Source organism: Drosophila rhopaloa, unplaced genomic scaffold (assembly GCF_018152115.1).
Source record: "Drosophila rhopaloa isolate 14029-0021.01 unplaced genomic scaffold, ASM1815211v1 contig_2, whole genome shotgun sequence".
In the NCBI taxonomy this organism is placed as follows: Eukaryota; Metazoa; Arthropoda; class Insecta; order Diptera; family Drosophilidae; genus Drosophila; species Drosophila rhopaloa.
The window spans coordinates 25,929,046-25,945,596 of record NW_025335083.1 but is presented as its reverse complement, the minus strand read 5'-3'; the positions used below and the strand labels follow the sequence as shown (position 1 = coordinate 25,945,596).

The window sequence follows — 16,551 nt, the reverse complement described above, 5'->3', positions numbered from 1 at the left end:
ATCATGTAATAAATTTCAAAATATTGCATATTATCATTAAGAAATTTGTTAAGACAATTTAATTAAAACGTTGCTAATTTATCGTTTACCAAAATTAAAATAAATACAATTTTATGCTTAGGAAATATTATAACCAAAAAGCCAATTTAAAATTGCGTGTGTATAAAAAGAATATAATTTAAGCATTATCCTAACTAAAAGCACGTGTATAAATAATGCATTACATAAAGATGGAACTCGGTTCGAATTTAACTAAATCAATCAGAAACTTTTTAAGCTTACAATAAGCCTTAACTAGAAGCGTGTGTATGCATCAGATCATGTCATACTGAATAATTTCCTGTAGGAGTCCCCCGGAAGCAGTTTCCTTTGGTAAAATTAAGTAAACTTTGAGCTTAAGCTAATACCGCGTATGTACAGAATACTCAAGGACGAGGGGCTGGATGTTATGGCGGCTTTGGAATTGACCTTCCAATTGATCTATAATTGTGATAGGTAAAGGCCGTGCTTGGCATCGCACACCACGTTGAGGGCGTAAAAGTCCCAGTAAGATGTCATGTGAAAACCCATGTTGGTCAGCACCACGATGTACTCGAACAAGGCAAAAAAGGTGTAGACTGTGGGAATTGAAGTTTAGAGACAGGCAGAGGAATATGTCGATATTATGAGTGGAATCATTCTCTTTGGTCATGACAAACTCGAACTTGATTCCACTCTTAGAACCCTCAACTTACCTCCCGCCTCGCAATGGGAATTGTGCCTGACGAAGCAGTATCCAGCCAATCCAAAGGCCACCACATTCACCAAAAACAGGTTCCTCTTGTATCTCAGCGACTTTTCTTCGTGCGGCAGGAGCACGGTTTTTCGGACATTCCTATTCAGCAGATAGGAGACCAGCATATAGCACTCGGAACAGGCAATAAACACTACAAAGGCGTTTCTATGCATTTCATAGTGATCCGCTGAGGTCCAAAAAGAGAGGCAGAAAAGAGCCAAGTCCTCAATGACATTCAGGAAGCAGGCCAGGATTCCTAGCAATCTCCGGCTCCTTCGGATATGTTCCCGGTAGTGCTCCAAATAAATCTTGGCCACCGCCAAACGGAGTGGTAAATGCAAGAAGATGGCCAATCTCCAAACGGTTTTTTGGGGCTCATAGTTCCCAATGGCCGCGGAAACGGAGGGCAGATAGTTGGTCACATCGCAGTGGGTGTAGGTGCTTCTCACGAAGTCAAAGGTAAGCGACCATATCACACAGAAGAAGAATCCTCCAAGGGGCAGACTCAGAGCCACCAGTGCCAGTCTTGCGAAGGGAAGCCGGAAAAAGACGCTTTTGGGATCACTAAAACGCTCGTATGTGGGCAGCATTTCACCTTTGGAGTGGGTGGACGTCGGGGGATGTTGGTAAGGTCGTTCTTTAGCGGCTCACGCTCCACATTTTTCAGTTCCTCGCTCCTAAACAGGCTAATCTCGGACTTATTCGCGGACTTTTCTGCTTACGTTGTAAACATTGCAAAAGAAGTTGTATACAAGTGATCGATAAGCAGCTGGCTATCGACCGATGGCGAGGGTGGTTAACAATCGAATTTCCCTTAATTCAGTCTTATAAATAAAACAAATTATAATTGTGGCTTCTGTATGAGCTAGTCCAGAATGTAAATAAACAGATTATAAATCAACACTAACGGGGCGTATACTTAATTTTAACGCAACAATTTAACAGCCAACAGTGCTGCCCAAAATCAGATATTGGATATTGGCCAGAACTGTTGGCCTTATTATATGGCTTTCAAGTTAATTATTCGCATCAGTATTTAAAACATGTTTGAGAAGATGGCAGTAAAATATTTTTTCCGATTAAAGTCTGTCTTAATAAATACTGTTTTAGGACATACTATGTTTATATGAGTCACTTAATTGCAAATAAATAAATTTACAGGTAAGATAGATAAACCAAGATTTGGCTATAAAATAGCTAGAAGTCCAGCCTAGCCACTGCCACCCGGCTACCTCTAGATATCGATAAGTTTTCGCCGGCTGCCTGCCATAACTAGCAGCACTAAACAAAACAGCACGCGCAGAAATAGACAAACTGCATTGTTTACCAGATTCCAAAGTATCCGAGAAAACTTGAATCCCGCCGAGATGGACATCCTACTGGCCAACGTGAGCGGGCTGCAGTTCAAGGCAGAAAGGGATCTGATTGAACAGGTGGGCGCCATCCCACTGCCCTTTTACGGCATGGACAAATCCATTGCGGCGGTTTGCAATTTTATCACCCGGAATGGCCAGGAATGCGACAAGGGAAGTGCATGTCCATTCCGACACATCCGTGGCGATAGGACTATTGTCTGCAAACATTGGCTACGCGGTTTGTGCAAAAAGGGCGACCAGTGCGAGTTCCTTCACGAGTACGACATGACCAAGATGCCCGAGTGCTACTTCTACTCAAGATTCAATGCCTGCCACAACAAGGAGTGCCCCTTCCTGCACATCGATCCCCAGAGCAAGGTGAAGGATTGTCCTTGGTACAAGAGAGGCTTCTGCCGCCATGGTCCACACTGCAGGCATCAGCACCTCCGTCGAGTCCTTTGCATGGACTATTTGGCGGGATTTTGCCCGGAAGGACCCGCCTGCAAGCATATGCATCCTCATTTCGAGCTGCCCCCTCTGGCGGAGCTGGGCAAGGATCAGCTGCACAAGAAACTGCCGACGTGCCACTATTGCGGGGAGCTGGGGCACAAGGCCAACTCTTGCAAGCAATATGTGGGCAGTCTGGAGCACCGCAACAATATCAATGCGATGGATCACTCAGGACACTCGGGAGGGCATTCTGGCTACTCCGGACATTCTGGCCATTCCGAGGGCAACGAGGACAACCCCAGCAGTCACCACAGTCAGCCACATGGACCTGGTTTTGTCAAGGTGCCCACGCCGCTGGAGGAGATCACCTGCTACAAGTGCGGGCACAAGGGACACTACGCCAACAAGTGTCCCAAAGGCCATCTCGCCTTCCTCTCCAATCAGCATAGTCATAAGTAGGATCCGCTGCTCTGTATGATTAGATTATAAGAGAGTGCAGAAAATAAAGGTAGAAACGGGTGCTATTCTGGCCCCCTGAAGCCACATAGATCGAAAGATCCTTCCTGCCGCAGGTGATCGTTTTGTATATCCATTGATCATTTCAACCTTGAAACGAGCGTTGGCCTACATTTTCCGAAAATGTCTCATTAACTGCCAGTAGATTGTATTTTGTTATCAGCGAAATAAACTTTTTCATAAGAATCCAAACAGATATCATTTTTGGAAAAGATTTGGAAAGCAATGAGTTTACGAAAGTGGAACCTATAGTACTTAAAAATTTATTTATTTTGTAGCTTAGACAACATGAGATATTGAGAATAATAAGTGGAATAAGGTACCACATTTTATATATTATCTTATGTTCAGATGCTTAAATGTCATCGGTTATTTCAAAAAAAAACCTACAAGTTTTAGATGCGAAAAAATTATTATTACCGGAAATTAAAAACATAGAGAATATTTAAACTAACAAGTTTTTTTCTTCTTCGGCAAAATTAAAAGTAGAAATTTTACACCAGGGAAAAAGTCTACGTATCTATTGCAACATAGTAAATCTTATTTTACTCTTTCAACAGGAGGAGACTATTGTATTGGTAACAAATGGTGTATTTAATTTCTAATTTCTTCTAATTCAAATTTTACTTTAACCGCTCTTAAGATTTAGCCAAGTTCCTCACCACCTGAGTCGTTGCATATTTAGGCATTCCGAATAACAACGGTACTATTCAACGGTTGACCATCGGCCACACTGTCTGGATCGAGATTTCAACTCATCAACAATTGCGCACTAAGTTTTCCGTAAAAATAAACAGCGACGAACGTCCCGAGGAATTACAAATATAGAATACAGCCGAGCAGCCATGACAATTCTGGGAAAATTTCGAGGGGAGATCACGGACCAGGAGAAGGTGCCCCTGCCGATGAACCTCAACGACGAGACGCTGATGCACCATGGCTCCCTAATCGCAGTGAGTTTGCATCCCAGAGATATACCCTAATTTTTGCGCAATCGTTTTGCGAGTGGTGTCCTTGCGGGGTGTCCATGCCCACCCCTTTGTCCTTCGGTCCCCGAGTGCCACAAGTTTCACAGGGGGGGTGGCAGCAAATGCTGTGTTCCGAATCGGAATCCGAATTTACAGCCTCAGCAGCTCGCCCAGCAGGCCATCGATTTTTCCAGCTGGAATTCCCGCACTTCGTGTCCTTGTCCTCCCCATCCTCCCCCCACTTTCCCTTCTGGCAAATGACGTGTGCCCATTCACTTTCCTGGGCTTTCCCCGCCAAGGACTGGCATTTCTCGAGGTCAGCGGAGGTCCTCTTCCTGTTACTGGTGGAGATTGGCCCTGACAGCTCGGAAAACCCAATTTCGGTGGCAATTCCAGCCCTTTGTGCGCTGGTTTTGCTCTTTGGTCGCACACAGTGACCTCGATAAGTATGCGAACGTGGAGAGTATCCAAAGAAAGTCGTGTCTTATCAGCTGGCATTCATAAACACTCCAGCCATTGCAAGTTGTGAATGTATTTTGCTATCTCATAACGAGTTTTAACGATTATGCACAGACGGCAATCAAATGGCATTTTATAATCAAATTCTTAATTTAATTATTTACTTCTGCACGATAATTAAAATGATTAAAAGAACTGCATTTATATGTAAGACGTTATCAAAAATTATTTGGCTAACAACAAATTTTTGTGGCTTTAGCTTTAAAAAAATATTATTTACACTTAAATTTTATTTACTTTTTGTTTTATAGTATATTGTTGTATATATAAGTTTACTCTAACCAGCATGCAAATGTTTTCAATTGAATAAATGGTTGCAAGGGGAACTTTTTTGAGCTATCAAATATCTGAGAAATGCTTGCTAGCGGCGTAGTAAGCTACTGATATGAATTAAGCAATGCGATGCAGTTTTGATTGTGCTAGTCTTAATTCTGGAAATCCACATTTCTTACATTGCATCACATTCTGAGATTATGCTGAGCAAAATTAACTTCTAGCAGTGTTGCTTATAGAAGTTGAACTTTATACATTTGAGTCAACTCTATAATTCTGTTTCGCCTATGACTTATCGCTGTTTTTATGACTCCACCCTCTCGATAAGGGAAACAGGTATAATATAATATACCTGCCGTTCTAGCTTATTTCACTTAAATATTTTTTTTACAAAACGAATTTAATAGTTTGAAGAGTTTTTAATACAATCCCTAGCAAAGAAATTGATTCTTAATTTATGTCACAAAATCTATTTAGAATTGTTTCTTTTTTTTTAGATATAATAACTGGTACTATAATTGAACTTTTGTATATTCTTCCATGGGTACACCCCTTAAATACGTATAAGTTAACCTTACTCAAATCCCAATTTCTTATCCGTAGCCCAAGGTCGTTTACAGCGACAATGAAGCCGACACGGAGTCGATGGTCTTTAACCGGCCGCAGCACCATTGCCTGAAGTCCTTTCTGCTGTTTCTGATCGCAGTGGTCGTGATGCTTCTTGGTGTCCTGGGCGGATGGACCCTTTATCGCGTATACGCTCCTTCGCATGGCAGCATGAGGTATCACGCCCTCTGCGAGATTCCCTATCCGGAGGACTCGATGGAAATGGCGCGGGTATATCCACGTACCGAAGGACCCTTCGCCCTTAACTGGCGCTCCCTGCTGCCCCAGTTTGGACCTCCGATGTCGAACAGTGAATCCATCGATGAAAACTACTTCCGAGAGGACATCGAACTGGATGGCGATAGCGATGAGGAGGGATACGCCCGTGTGGATGTGCCCGACTTTAAGGATGGACGGCGTGGTCGTTTCATGCACGACTTCAAGGAGAACCAGTCGGCCATTATCGACACCACCACTGGCAGGTGCTTCATCATGCCTTTGGATCGGGATACCACCCTGCCGCCAACCAGCTTCGTGGATCTCATGAAGAAGATGAGCACTGGCTACTACAATATCGATACGGAGCGCGTTAGGCGGCAGATGCGCGTCGTAACGCCCCGCATCACCGATCTCTCGCTCATCTCGGAGCGAATCGCCAACGAGTGCTACGACATGAAGGTCTACATGATGGAAAAGTTCGTCTCGGGCAGTAAGTTTCCTCACTAGACTACTCTAGGTTTAGGGAACACTTGAGTATTTACCTTACCTTATCCCCTTTCTATTCCAGTTTCGAAGCGGTCAGCTGAACCTCTGCCCGATTCCGGCAAGTACGCCGAGTTTATGGGCAAGGGAGTCATTGAGTACGATTTGGCCAACATTGCCGAAGTGGAGGCCTACGAGGCAAATGAGGCTAACCAACGGGCCTGAGCATCCGAGGGCTCCCAGCAGCGACGTTTGGAGCACGATCTTTTAAGCTACAACACCCCATATGAATACACAACCTAAACAAATTATTACTTAGAATCGATTTATACATATAGCGAAGTGAAGGGAGGAGATCTGTTCGAAGAGCCATGCCTAGAAGTCTAGACCTGGTTTTCCACTGGTTAGCAGGACACACACCCCAATCCGGGTGGATATATCATCATTGGCCAGGTTAAGCGAATCATTGGCGACCCTAGTAAAGAAGCGTAACGAAAATGTACCTAGAACGCAATCAATGCGATCGACGAAATTGTGACAAATACGAGCAATGTATTAGCCTCGAGTGCGGAATAAAAACGGAAGAGATCGGTACAACACACACAGACACAGACACTGCGGCATTCCAAGTACATATTTTATATATATGCTCTTTAACTATTCTAACAATTAATGTATAGAACGGATTCAGATCGAAGCTATTTACATGCAAAAACCAAACCAAAAACCAACCAGAAAAAACCGAATGAGGAACGGAAACTATCAGCATGCGTCGAAAGACAGAGAAACAAATTAATCTAAATGTTCTTTAAAACTACTAAAATGTATTAAACGCGAATTTGTGATCTTTAGGCGATATCTTTTTATTGGGGGTTTAAACAAAGGCAATCTTAATCAGATTTTCGACTAGAATATATTTAAAACTAAACTATTCTCTATTTATAACAGATAGCTTCAATAACAATTTCTCAGTTTAATCTAGAAGTAAGCCTTGCACATAGCAATGGTGTGATCCACCCCGAAGGCCACTTTGGTAACCTTTCCATTGATGGCCGCTTTGAAGGGGAAGAACTGATCCTTCTTGTGTCCCAAACCCAGATGGCCGAATCTGTTCTTGCCCCACATAAAGAGATCCCCGTCCGAGTTGACAGCACCCATGTGAAAGATCCCGCATCCAATCGAAACAACGGTTGTTTCGTTGCTAAAGTCGTTCCGTCCAAATAAAGGTGGCAGAAGGTGCTGTGGCTTGGAGGTCTGCTCCACGAAGGGTCCAAAACCGAGGATGCCAAAGCCCCAGGTGTAAACCAAACCCTGATCATTGAGGGCCATGCAAAAGGATCCTCCTGCAGCCACCTGCTTAATTTTGCCAATGGATTTGGTAAGTTTGAGAGCTCTCGGGATATTAATCTGGGTTTCCGCGTGCTCAGAGTCATCCAGCTGTCCGTACTCCGAATTGCCCCATCCAAATGCATCGCCTGCTTCGTTGAGGGCCAAAACGCAATCCGAGGAACAGCTGAGACTCACAATTTTCTCCTTTTCGATATCCCCTCCTATGAGGGTTATCTGCCCGGCTGTGTGGTAATTTCCCTGCCCGGTTTGGCCATCCGCACCCCAACCACAGGTGTGAATCCTTCCGGTTTTGGTTAGGAACATGCTGTGATCCTGACCGCACTCCACTTGGACTATCTCATCCTCTTTTCCGCATATATCCTCCTGGGAAATTCTGTGGATCAGAGCGCTCTTGCTGTATCGCTCCTCATCGATGATGGAACGCCCACACTGTCCATAGGAATTGTTTCCCAAAGTAAATATGGTTCCATTTCTTGTCAGGATCACCAGATGAGCTCTCCCCGCCGACATGCTCTTCACCTGCATATCCTTATCGGTTTCTCCTTGGACTCTGGGTAGTTTAATGGCTGTGGGATAGATAATCACATCCAAGTTGGCTGGATCCGTGGGATTGCCCTTCACTTGGAAACCTAGTTGGGAGTCCGTGTTTAAGCCGCTTCCAAAAAGTGTCTCCCCATCTTCTCTTTTCACGGCGTAGGCTGTGAATCCGTAACCTGCAGCTACATCGGTAATTTCATTATTATTGGAGAATTGCAGCCTAGTAGGATGATGAACCATCTCCGTATAGCGTTCCTTCGCCTTTTTCACATTGGTTTGGAGGCCCAGTGCTCCGGTCTCCTGGAATCCCCAAACGTAAATGCGGTTCTCGTGGTTGTCCGTGATTTTCGGCGTGTACTCCTTGATTTTCGACTTGTCCTGGGCCAAAACAACCCTTTTGGCCTTGGCGGTATAGGATCTGCTGATCGCTAGACCAACTTTCCCGGTTTTCAGCATGGTATTACGGGTAAAGTCAGGTAATTCAATAAAAACAAACCGGAACAAGTGTTGCAAAGTACCACTGGTCACCTATCGATAGTTTAAAAACTCTACCGCTCCAACACCTTGCCAGCCCTGGTGCTCGCACAATCGTTATCGCTTGCTGCATATCGAAATCGGATGGGCGAGTGAAAGAAACGGCTCCGGCGAAATCATTAAAAAATAATTAATTTACCGCAAATCAGCGCTGCAAAAGTGTGCGAACAACTCGGTAGCTAAAGCAATTAACGCGTGAGGTGATCAGACCGCTGGAAAATCGTTAATTTTCCAGGATTTGTGTGTTTTTTCACTCGCCGCAGAAGCATATGTACACACACACGCGCACCCCCGCCCCAAACACACACACACTCGGATAGGTGTATTATAATTAAAGTTGTGTTTTAAAGTGTGTGTAAAGTGCAATAGCCCAGTGGAAAGTGGAAGTGAAATAGAGTGGTGTTCCAGGAGTTTTGAGTGTCTTAACACATGTCCCGTTCGCTGCTGGCTTTTCCAAGGGCTGGGGCTAAGGGTTAAGGATTGAGGATAAAGACACGGAGACGGATTCGCCGGATAGCGGATAAGGATACGGATAAGGAGTGCCAGGCGGAGAATCAGGAGGAATAGAGGAGTTGTCAATCGCTTCGTCTCCGGTAGGTACACACAAAATATTCGGCTGCTCCTTTTACTCCTGTTTGTAGCCTTTCTCGAATCTCTCATTTATCTCTCTCGGTTCTCTCTCGTCCTGCGCTCTCTCTCGCCACCTGGTTGTGCGTAGTCCTTTGGTCCACCACCCTCAGTGGGTGGCGGTGCTGCAACCCTTAACCCTCGACTTCCCATCACCTTTTTTTTGGGTAACCATGGTCGTGTGTTTACGGGTAACTGTGCCACCAATATTGCTAGTGTTGCGGAGTACCTATACAATTTTGCCTATAGAAATACCTGTTTTTTGTACCTTGACTAGAATGGAGATCTTTTGTTCCCCCAGAAGAATTTGCTTATCAATCAAAAGATCATCTTGAATTAAGAAGTACCAATATACTTTTGAGTTGATTGGCTATTGTTTCAACAAAAACTTCTATCAATGTATGTATAATCTTAACCTCTAGATTCTAGAAAAATGGTATATTTTGCACCTTACCAGGTATTTGTTTTTGCAAAAACAATACCTAGGTACAAGCGCGTAGCTTTCCCAACACTGGCCTCGAGTCCTGCCCTCTGACCTCACTCCCTTTTTGAGGACGAAAAGCCATCCCTCTAGCTGCCAAAAATCCACCACCTCGCAGAGATTTTGCGCAGCTTCTCAGGGCACGGCCGGCAATGTCAGACTCCCTCGGCAACAATCCCAAAAAATACAAAAAACAAAACCGAAAACGAAACCCCATTCAAATCCCATTCCCCTGCAAAAGCATATACTTAATAAACTTTGGGAATTGAGTTGCGGCCCAAGAGAATGAGTGATCTTATGTAAACAGGCTGCCCTTTGCCTCGAACGACACCAGATAAGACTGCTCCACGCAAATGGCCCACTTTCAGTTCCTTCTTTTCTCCCCATCCAAGTCGTAACTCAATGTTATAGACCCAAATGCTCTCATTTCGGGGGCCTCCAATTTGTTTGTGATGGTTTTCGGGGGCTAGTAGCCAACTCCCTCGCCTGGAACCGATCTTCGGCCCCTCTGTGGTGGGTAACAATGGAGGGCAAAGAAAACTTTCCGCCTCATAAACTCATGGGCTTGTCCCCCGAGCACGTGCAACTCTTTTATTTTACGGTGCTTCCATCTTTCTCTCAAAAAGACGAAATGTTGTCAAGAAAACAATAAACGAGTGCACGGGAAAAAATATATTTTCCATACAGTAATCTTCAAAAGACATACCATATGACTAATTTGGTTGGTAGACATCGAAAACATTTTCCAGTTTTTGTTTCAAACAACGGAATGCTTATAGATAAAAATGCAGCAATACTAATTCCATTTGACAATCAACCCAATCTTATCACTTTAGCTCAAGTTCATATCATATAACTAACATATGTATGTATATGATAGTTTAAAAGATAGTATGATAAAAAGTTGTTTACAAATTCTTTTTGCAATCAAAATCATGTTGCATCATGGTAGAATATGTAAGTAGATTTGCCAAGATTTAATTCACAAATTCCACCCGATTTCCGTGATTTTTATCACCAGTGTAATGTCAATGTCTTGGGCTTATGCAAGCGCAAACAATAACAAAACAATCGCCAAGCCAAAGAAAATCCAAATCCAACGGTGGTGCAGTTCAGTTTAGTTCATTGGCAGCCAGCCAGCCAAGCGTTTCATGTTTACCAAGGCCTCGTACCGCCCCCCTTATCACTGAAGCATTTGCACAAACATAATCTTTTTTGGGTTCTTTCTCCGTAGCTATCTGGGTTCGGTTACGGTTTCACTCCCCGCTTTCTCCGCTCGAAAACAGGAAAACACAAACAATAGCAGGCAGTGAATCACTTTGCGACCATTTCTACCACTTCCAGTTAAACATGGATTTTTCCCGCATATAACAAATCGATAGTAAAATAAACAGTTCAAGAGGAACTTAAATTTTCTTGGAATAATACTTTATAGTCACTTGTTCCCACATGAACAAAAACATTACCCTTATCTCAGGCCAAAGAAAAACCTTTGACTAATCGATTGTAAGTTAATCAAAACAAACGTTATCAAAACAAAATTATTATGACTATGACTTATTATTATTTAGACAGGAAGCTCACTAAAAATGTTAAATACTGACTAAGCTTGCCGTTTTGATCTTTTAGTTGCCATAGAAAAGTGAAACCAAAAATGGCTTAGACTCAAAGCCCCAGAAGAGCATTTTCTGAGCTTGACCGACACTTATTGATTTTTAATTATGCCAAGATGGCCCTTGGCTATGACATTGACTTTGATTTTGCTGGCTTGTTAACCTGGCCAATGAACTCGTGAGGCTCTTTAGAGATCTCTGGCTTGAACAACCTTCTTCGCCGCCCGCTAACTGCCTTATGTCACTGGATAAATCTCGGCCAAGAAACCAATTTCCCAACAATTCCCGTTCGTGACTCATTGCGGTCGAATGTATCAGTTGTTTTTTGCGTCGTTTCTGGCCTAAAGTGGAGGCGAGATATTGAGTCTGTTGGTTAGGTTTCCGCGGGTTCTGCAACCTCTTATAAACAAATCAATGGCCGATGGCCACTCATTCGTTTGCCAGGCAATTGGATTCAATTGAGTAGAGTCAGGCGGAGGTAACTTTCACTTGCACAGCTTTTAATTGCTCCGCAACTGGAATGGCCAGATCCCTCCTCAGTTGCCCGCTCCCTCATCATCATCACAAACACAAACACTCCACTCATTCATCTTCATCGCAGGCTCGCTGACCCCAAAAACAAACCTTCATCTATCGGCTAATTTTTGAGTTGGTTTCCTATTTAGTATTTCGTGTCTGAGTACTTGCATTGTATTTTTTAAGCTAATCATTTTCACGCTTCTTACCTTCTTGAGTGCTAAACAATTAAACCTAATTTGCATATATAATTTGCTCTCTTTTTCTTTCTTTTTTTTATTCATTTTGCGTTATTGTGTTGCTTGTGTTTACATTTGCCACGCCTACGCTTCCGCCTACGCTCACGCCCATGCCTTCGCCCCTGACCACGCCCCCTCAGCAATTATGCATTGGCTAGAGGCGATTTGCAGCAAGCTTAGAGTGCCAGCGACCAACTGCAACACATAACCAAACCATCAAAGACTACTTCATCAACTCCAAGTCCACCAACACTGAGCCACCGCCTCTTGCCTCCAGGAGCATCACCAGGAGCAGTCCCAGCTGGAGGAGCAGGAATCCCCCCGCGGCGGAGGAGCAGCCAGTCTGGAATGTTGGAACACCCCCAGCGGTTCGTGCGCAACATCCCCGACTCCTCAGCAAGCTCGCAGCAGTATTCGCAGCAGCATCCGCCACAGCTGCCGCAGCACCAGAATCTGAATCTCAACCAGAATCAGAATCAGAACCAGAATCAGATCTACCAGTACCGTCCCCAGGTGCCCGTGCCAGGATCACCTGCCCACCACCAGCGGCACTCGTCGCTCTCCCAGCAACAGCAGCTCCACCACCACCGCACCCTGTCCACCGCCTCCTCCTGCAGCGCCCAGCACAAAAGTGTGACCTTCGGACAGCCAGCGCTCGACTGCGGCGGCAACGGCAGCGGTAGCGCCAACGGAAGCGGTAGCGGCAACTCCTCCAGTGGCAGTGCCGCCGGCAACGCTGGAACCCAACCAATGGCGGGCAACATGAAGCACGGTGAGCTCCTCTAATCATGACATATTCACAGAAGAGCATTAGGAGTAATGACAGGATCTAGGGATCCCAGAAATTAAAATTCTCATAAATTGGCTGTAAATTCTTGCACCATGTGTACAGGAACTCATGCAATTCATTCTATGAAATAAAATCCATAAGTACAGCCATTAACAGAAAGTTACAGGAGTTATCACTATACCTAAAAAACGAACTTCAAACGTTCCTTGTAAAACTTTGTTCACCGAAGTAAACTCTTTCAATAAATAATAGTTTAGTTTGAAAGGCGACAAGTCAATACAAACTTTTTGAAACTTTTTTAGTCAATTACTAGAAATATTTACTAGATTATGAAGTTTGACACCTATTATCTTAGGCACGAAAATGTAGCGTTTCTTACTGTGTGCACTCTATACTTTTCTCAGAAACAAACCAAACTAATAGTTCTTATTTTTCCTCACCCCAGGCAAATCTCAGGAAGACGTCTGCTACGTGGTAGCCAAATACGACTATGCAGCGCAGGGTGCCCAGGAGCTGGATCTGCGCAAGAACGAGCGCTATCTGCTGCTGGACGACTCGAAGCACTGGTGGCGCGTCCAGAACAGCCGCAATCAGTCCGGTTACGTGCCCAGCAACTATGTGAAGAAGGAGAAGCCCTCGCTCTTCGACAGGTGCGTCAGCTTCCTGGCCCGACTAAACCTAAGCGTTCTTCTTGCTCTGATTTCAGCAGAATTAAGCCCTCCATTTCTGTAACTGTAGCCGTATACATAGCGTTCGAATTCCCGCCTCCCCTTTTGCTTTGGTTATCGTAATTTAACTTTTAACTGCTTTCGGCTTTTGTATTTTGTATTTCGAAACAACAAATTCGTTTTGCTTTCGTTGTCTTTCGACCACCGCCCCTGAATCTTAGAACTCCACTAACACCCAAACGAACTAGGGCTAGTCTAACCCACCTCAGAATCCCCCGAATAAATCTCTTTAAACTAAAGCTTTTTTAAAAGCCACCTCAATTCTGACCAGCAAATATCTTGATCTGATTTCTGTGCAGCATCAAGAAAAAGGTGAAAAAGGGCTCCGGATCAAAGACGCTGCCCAATTGTTCGCCTTCGCGCCAGATTGAGAGTCCAACCATGTCGCGCCGACTGCCCCCTGACCCCGCTGAGGCCATCGGATCGGCTGTGGTCAAGTACAACTACCAGGCTCAGCAGCCCGATGAACTATCGCTGACCAAGGGCACGCGCATCCTCATCCTGGAGAAGTCGAACGACGGCTGGTGGCGTGGCCAGAGCGGCAACTCCGTCGGCTGGTTTCCCAGCAACTATACAACGGAGGATTGTGATAACGACGGCGAGATCCACACCTACGCCATGGCCGAAAACGTGCTCGATATTGTGGTAAGTATGAATGAGCGATAAAAATAAATCAAAAGAGCCAATAGTCCTATTCACTGCACAGTTTACAACCTCCTTAAAATATTAACTAAACATTTTATTGATGTACTTCCCATTCATTATAGGTCGCCCTATACAGCTTCACGTCGAACAACGATCAGGAGATGTCGTTCGAGAAGGGCGATCGGTTGGAGGTCGTGGATCGGCCCGCCTCCGATCCGGACTGGTACAAAGCTCGTAACAACCAGGGCCAAGTCGGTTTAGTTCCACGCAATTATCTCCAAGAGTTAAACGACTACCTGGCCACGCCCTATCGCAATACGAGTGCCAGCGCCGGAAACGGAAATGGAGGAGGAAGCAATGGCGGAGCAGGAGGCGGTGTTGGCGGAGGAAGCGACTCAATGGAGCGGCGCAATGAGGGCAATAAGCCGGCGGCGCAATCCTCCGGCCAGCCAATTGAACGGCCAAACCTGGCGGGCAAGTCGTGGTATTATGGAGCTATCACCCGAAGCCAGTGCGACACGGTGCTCAATGGCCACGGGCACGATGGCGACTTCCTCATTAGAGACAGTGAGACTAACGTGAGTGAAATGCACAATGGAATTACCACAACATATCTCAAGCTTTCACCATAAAATTTTTGTAACTCCAGCTTAACAGCCAACCACTTGTAGTTCAAAAGACTAGCTCGAATTTCTTTTTTAGTGGTGTCACATAAATCTTAAATATAACCTAAAGATCTTTTGTCGAAATTCTCTTTTCTTTTATGTTTATTTTATTGCCGATCTATAGTTGTTGTGGTAGTTTAATCAGTTAACTAATTACAAATTAACTAATACTCCCTTTCTTGCAGATGGGCGACTATTCGGTTTCGTTGAAGGCCCCCGGACGCAACAAGCACTTCCGCGTGCACGTGGAGCAGAACATGTACTGCATCGGGCAGCGGAAATTCCACTCGCTGGACCAACTGGTCGACCACTACCAAAGAGCGCCCATCTACACGAACAAGCAGGGCGAGAAGCTGTATCTGGTGCGATCGCTGCCGAAGGCAAACGGCACGTAAACAGGATCCAGGATCAGTGCGGCGGAATCTCAGCATCCATATTACCCGTATTCAACAACACACATATGCAACACAAAGATATACCAAGGCTAACTTGTAGGCAGCTCAGCTCAGCGCGACGTGTAGTTCAATGTAGTTCGGTTCCGATATTTAGTTATGGACTCAGTTTTTGATTAGATCAGACCAACGTGTGTATATAGATCGGTTGGTTCAAAGCGACCCGTACATATAGCCACGGACAAATGACCTTTTTGTACTTTTATATAATTGAATTAACTAAATTACCGCTTAATTATCGCATTGGCTATGTTAACGAGAAAGAAAATCTAAAGAACTCATTATCGCATTCGATTCGAGCAATTCTAGATGTCAACATGCAATACATTTACATATTTACATACAATACATGTGCACATAATATACTATATTCTAAAGCAAAGTTGTAGCAGACTAAAATGTACACAAAGAAAAGAGGCCGCTTTTAATCAGAACACTCGAACATGTAATATGAGATATGATATGATGTCTATTATCCATGCGTTAACCGTAAGCATACTGTGTACGATCGTAATCGTGTATGTACATACATAGGGTCCTGGATCCAGGACATTCAAACCACACAGCCAGAGTGAGGAATACGCTCCTACAGTCATTTTTGTTATTTATCCATTTAATTATCGACTACGATATAACCACGCAAAACAAATACAATTGATATCTCCGGGCGGAGTCTTCCGCCGCATAATTATAAACATAATCTAATCGTTTGCTGGCGTGGAGAAGGAGGGGCGACTTACACGCGTATAAGCCATAATGTACAGTTGATGCAATGCTAACCTAGGCACTCTTTCATCACTAGATATACGTGTACTCTTATTTACGATTACGAGATAGTAGAACGCAGCGATTCCAGCTTTAACTTTTGTTTTTACTTATTGCTATTATTTGTTTTCCTACGTATACCATTACGATTATTATTTTGTTTTTATTTAGCTCTAGGAAAGTAATTAGCGAAGGAACGGAACGATAGGGAGAAGTGGCTGCCAGTTAAATGACTTTCAACTTTTCTTTCATACGCGAATTTTTAAATTATAAATCTATATTATACGAGTACGTAACATAAAACTTAAATAATTTATAGTAATTTAAACGATTGCTAAACCAACTAGTACTAAAGACGAAGAGAACAAACTAGAAATTATACCGAAACGGAAATGAATAAAAATACATTCAAATAACACATAAACCGACTGATTTTTGAAACTTA

General features: G+C 44.0%; 6 protein-coding genes across 7 annotated transcripts in view; 3 read left to right on the top strand and 3 right to left on the bottom strand.

Annotated features, from left to right (window-relative positions):
- The window catches only part of LOC108053993 (cGMP-dependent protein kinase, isozyme 1), a 65,367-nt gene that overhangs the window by 48,593 nt on the left and 223 nt on the right, over window positions 1–16,551 (bottom strand). The window lies entirely within an intron of this gene.
- LOC108054006 (post-GPI attachment to proteins factor 2) lies at window positions 31–1,548 on the bottom strand. The gene is made up of 2 exons (XM_017136752.2): window positions 735–1,548; window positions 31–617 (listed from the first exon to the last, which is right to left on the bottom strand). The coding sequence occupies exons 1-2, from the start codon at window positions 1,363–1,365 to the stop codon at window positions 481–483; spliced, it is 768 nt and encodes a 255-aa protein (XP_016992241.1). The 5' UTR covers window positions 1,366–1,548; the 3' UTR covers window positions 31–480.
- Window positions 2,038–3,292, top strand: LOC108054003 (cleavage and polyadenylation specificity factor subunit 4). Its single transcript, XM_017136749.2, has one exon. It carries the CDS (start codon window positions 2,143–2,145, stop codon window positions 3,037–3,039), a length of 897 nt encoding a protein of 298 aa, XP_016992238.1. The 5' UTR covers window positions 2,038–2,142; the 3' UTR covers window positions 3,040–3,292.
- On the top strand, window positions 3,807–7,015 carry LOC108054002 (integral membrane protein 2B). The gene is made up of 3 exons (XM_017136748.2): window positions 3,807–4,049; window positions 5,460–6,171; window positions 6,250–7,015. The coding sequence occupies exons 1-3, from the start codon at window positions 3,942–3,944 to the stop codon at window positions 6,387–6,389; spliced, it is 960 nt and encodes a 319-aa protein (XP_016992237.1). The 5' UTR covers window positions 3,807–3,941; the 3' UTR covers window positions 6,390–7,015.
- On the bottom strand, window positions 7,065–8,565 carry LOC108054000 (RCC1-like G exchanging factor-like protein). Its single transcript, XM_017136746.2, has one exon. It carries the CDS (start codon window positions 8,505–8,507, stop codon window positions 7,143–7,145), a length of 1,365 nt encoding a protein of 454 aa, XP_016992235.1. The 5' UTR covers window positions 8,508–8,565; the 3' UTR covers window positions 7,065–7,142.
- LOC108053997 (cytoplasmic protein NCK1) lies at window positions 8,648–16,530 on the top strand. 2 transcript variants are annotated; one of them, XM_017136744.2, is made up of 6 exons: window positions 8,648–9,178; window positions 12,339–12,833; window positions 13,297–13,501; window positions 13,879–14,224; window positions 14,347–14,802; window positions 15,075–16,530. In XM_017136744.2, exons 2-6 carry the CDS (start codon window positions 12,410–12,412, stop codon window positions 15,282–15,284), a joined length of 1,641 nt encoding a protein of 546 aa, XP_016992233.1. In that variant the 5' UTR covers window positions 8,648–9,178; window positions 12,339–12,409; the 3' UTR covers window positions 15,285–16,530. The 2 variants fall into 2 exon arrangements, with proteins under 2 accessions (XP_016992233.1, XP_016992232.1); XM_017136743.1 differs by having other exon boundaries at window positions 12,202–12,833.

Coding starts and splice junctions, on each gene's coding strand:
- LOC108054006 (XM_017136752.2), bottom strand. CDS start 1,365: ATGCTGCCCACATACGAGCGTTTTAGTGATCCCAAAAGCGTCTTTTTC. Junction 618..734: donor TTCCCATTGCGAGGCGGGAG/GTAAGTTGAGGG, acceptor CAATTCCCACAG/TCTACACCTTTTTTGCCTTG.
- LOC108054003 (XM_017136749.2), top strand. CDS start 2,143: ATGGACATCCTACTGGCCAACGTGAGCGGGCTGCAGTTCAAGGCAGAA.
- LOC108054002 (XM_017136748.2), top strand. CDS start 3,942: ATGACAATTCTGGGAAAATTTCGAGGGGAGATCACGGACCAGGAGAAG. Junction 4,050..5,459: donor ACCATGGCTCCCTAATCGCA/GTGAGTTTGCAT, acceptor TCTTATCCGTAG/CCCAAGGTCGTTTACAGCGA. Junction 6,172..6,249: donor GGAAAAGTTCGTCTCGGGCA/GTAAGTTTCCTC, acceptor TTTCTATTCCAG/TTTCGAAGCGGTCAGCTGAA.
- LOC108054000 (XM_017136746.2), bottom strand. CDS start 8,507: ATGCTGAAAACCGGGAAAGTTGGTCTAGCGATCAGCAGATCCTATACC.
- LOC108053997 (XM_017136744.2), top strand. CDS start 12,410: ATGTTGGAACACCCCCAGCGGTTCGTGCGCAACATCCCCGACTCCTCA. Junction 12,834..13,296: donor GGCGGGCAACATGAAGCACG/GTGAGCTCCTCT, acceptor TCCTCACCCCAG/GCAAATCTCAGGAAGACGTC. Junction 13,502..13,878: donor AAGCCCTCGCTCTTCGACAG/GTGCGTCAGCTT, acceptor ATTTCTGTGCAG/CATCAAGAAAAAGGTGAAAA.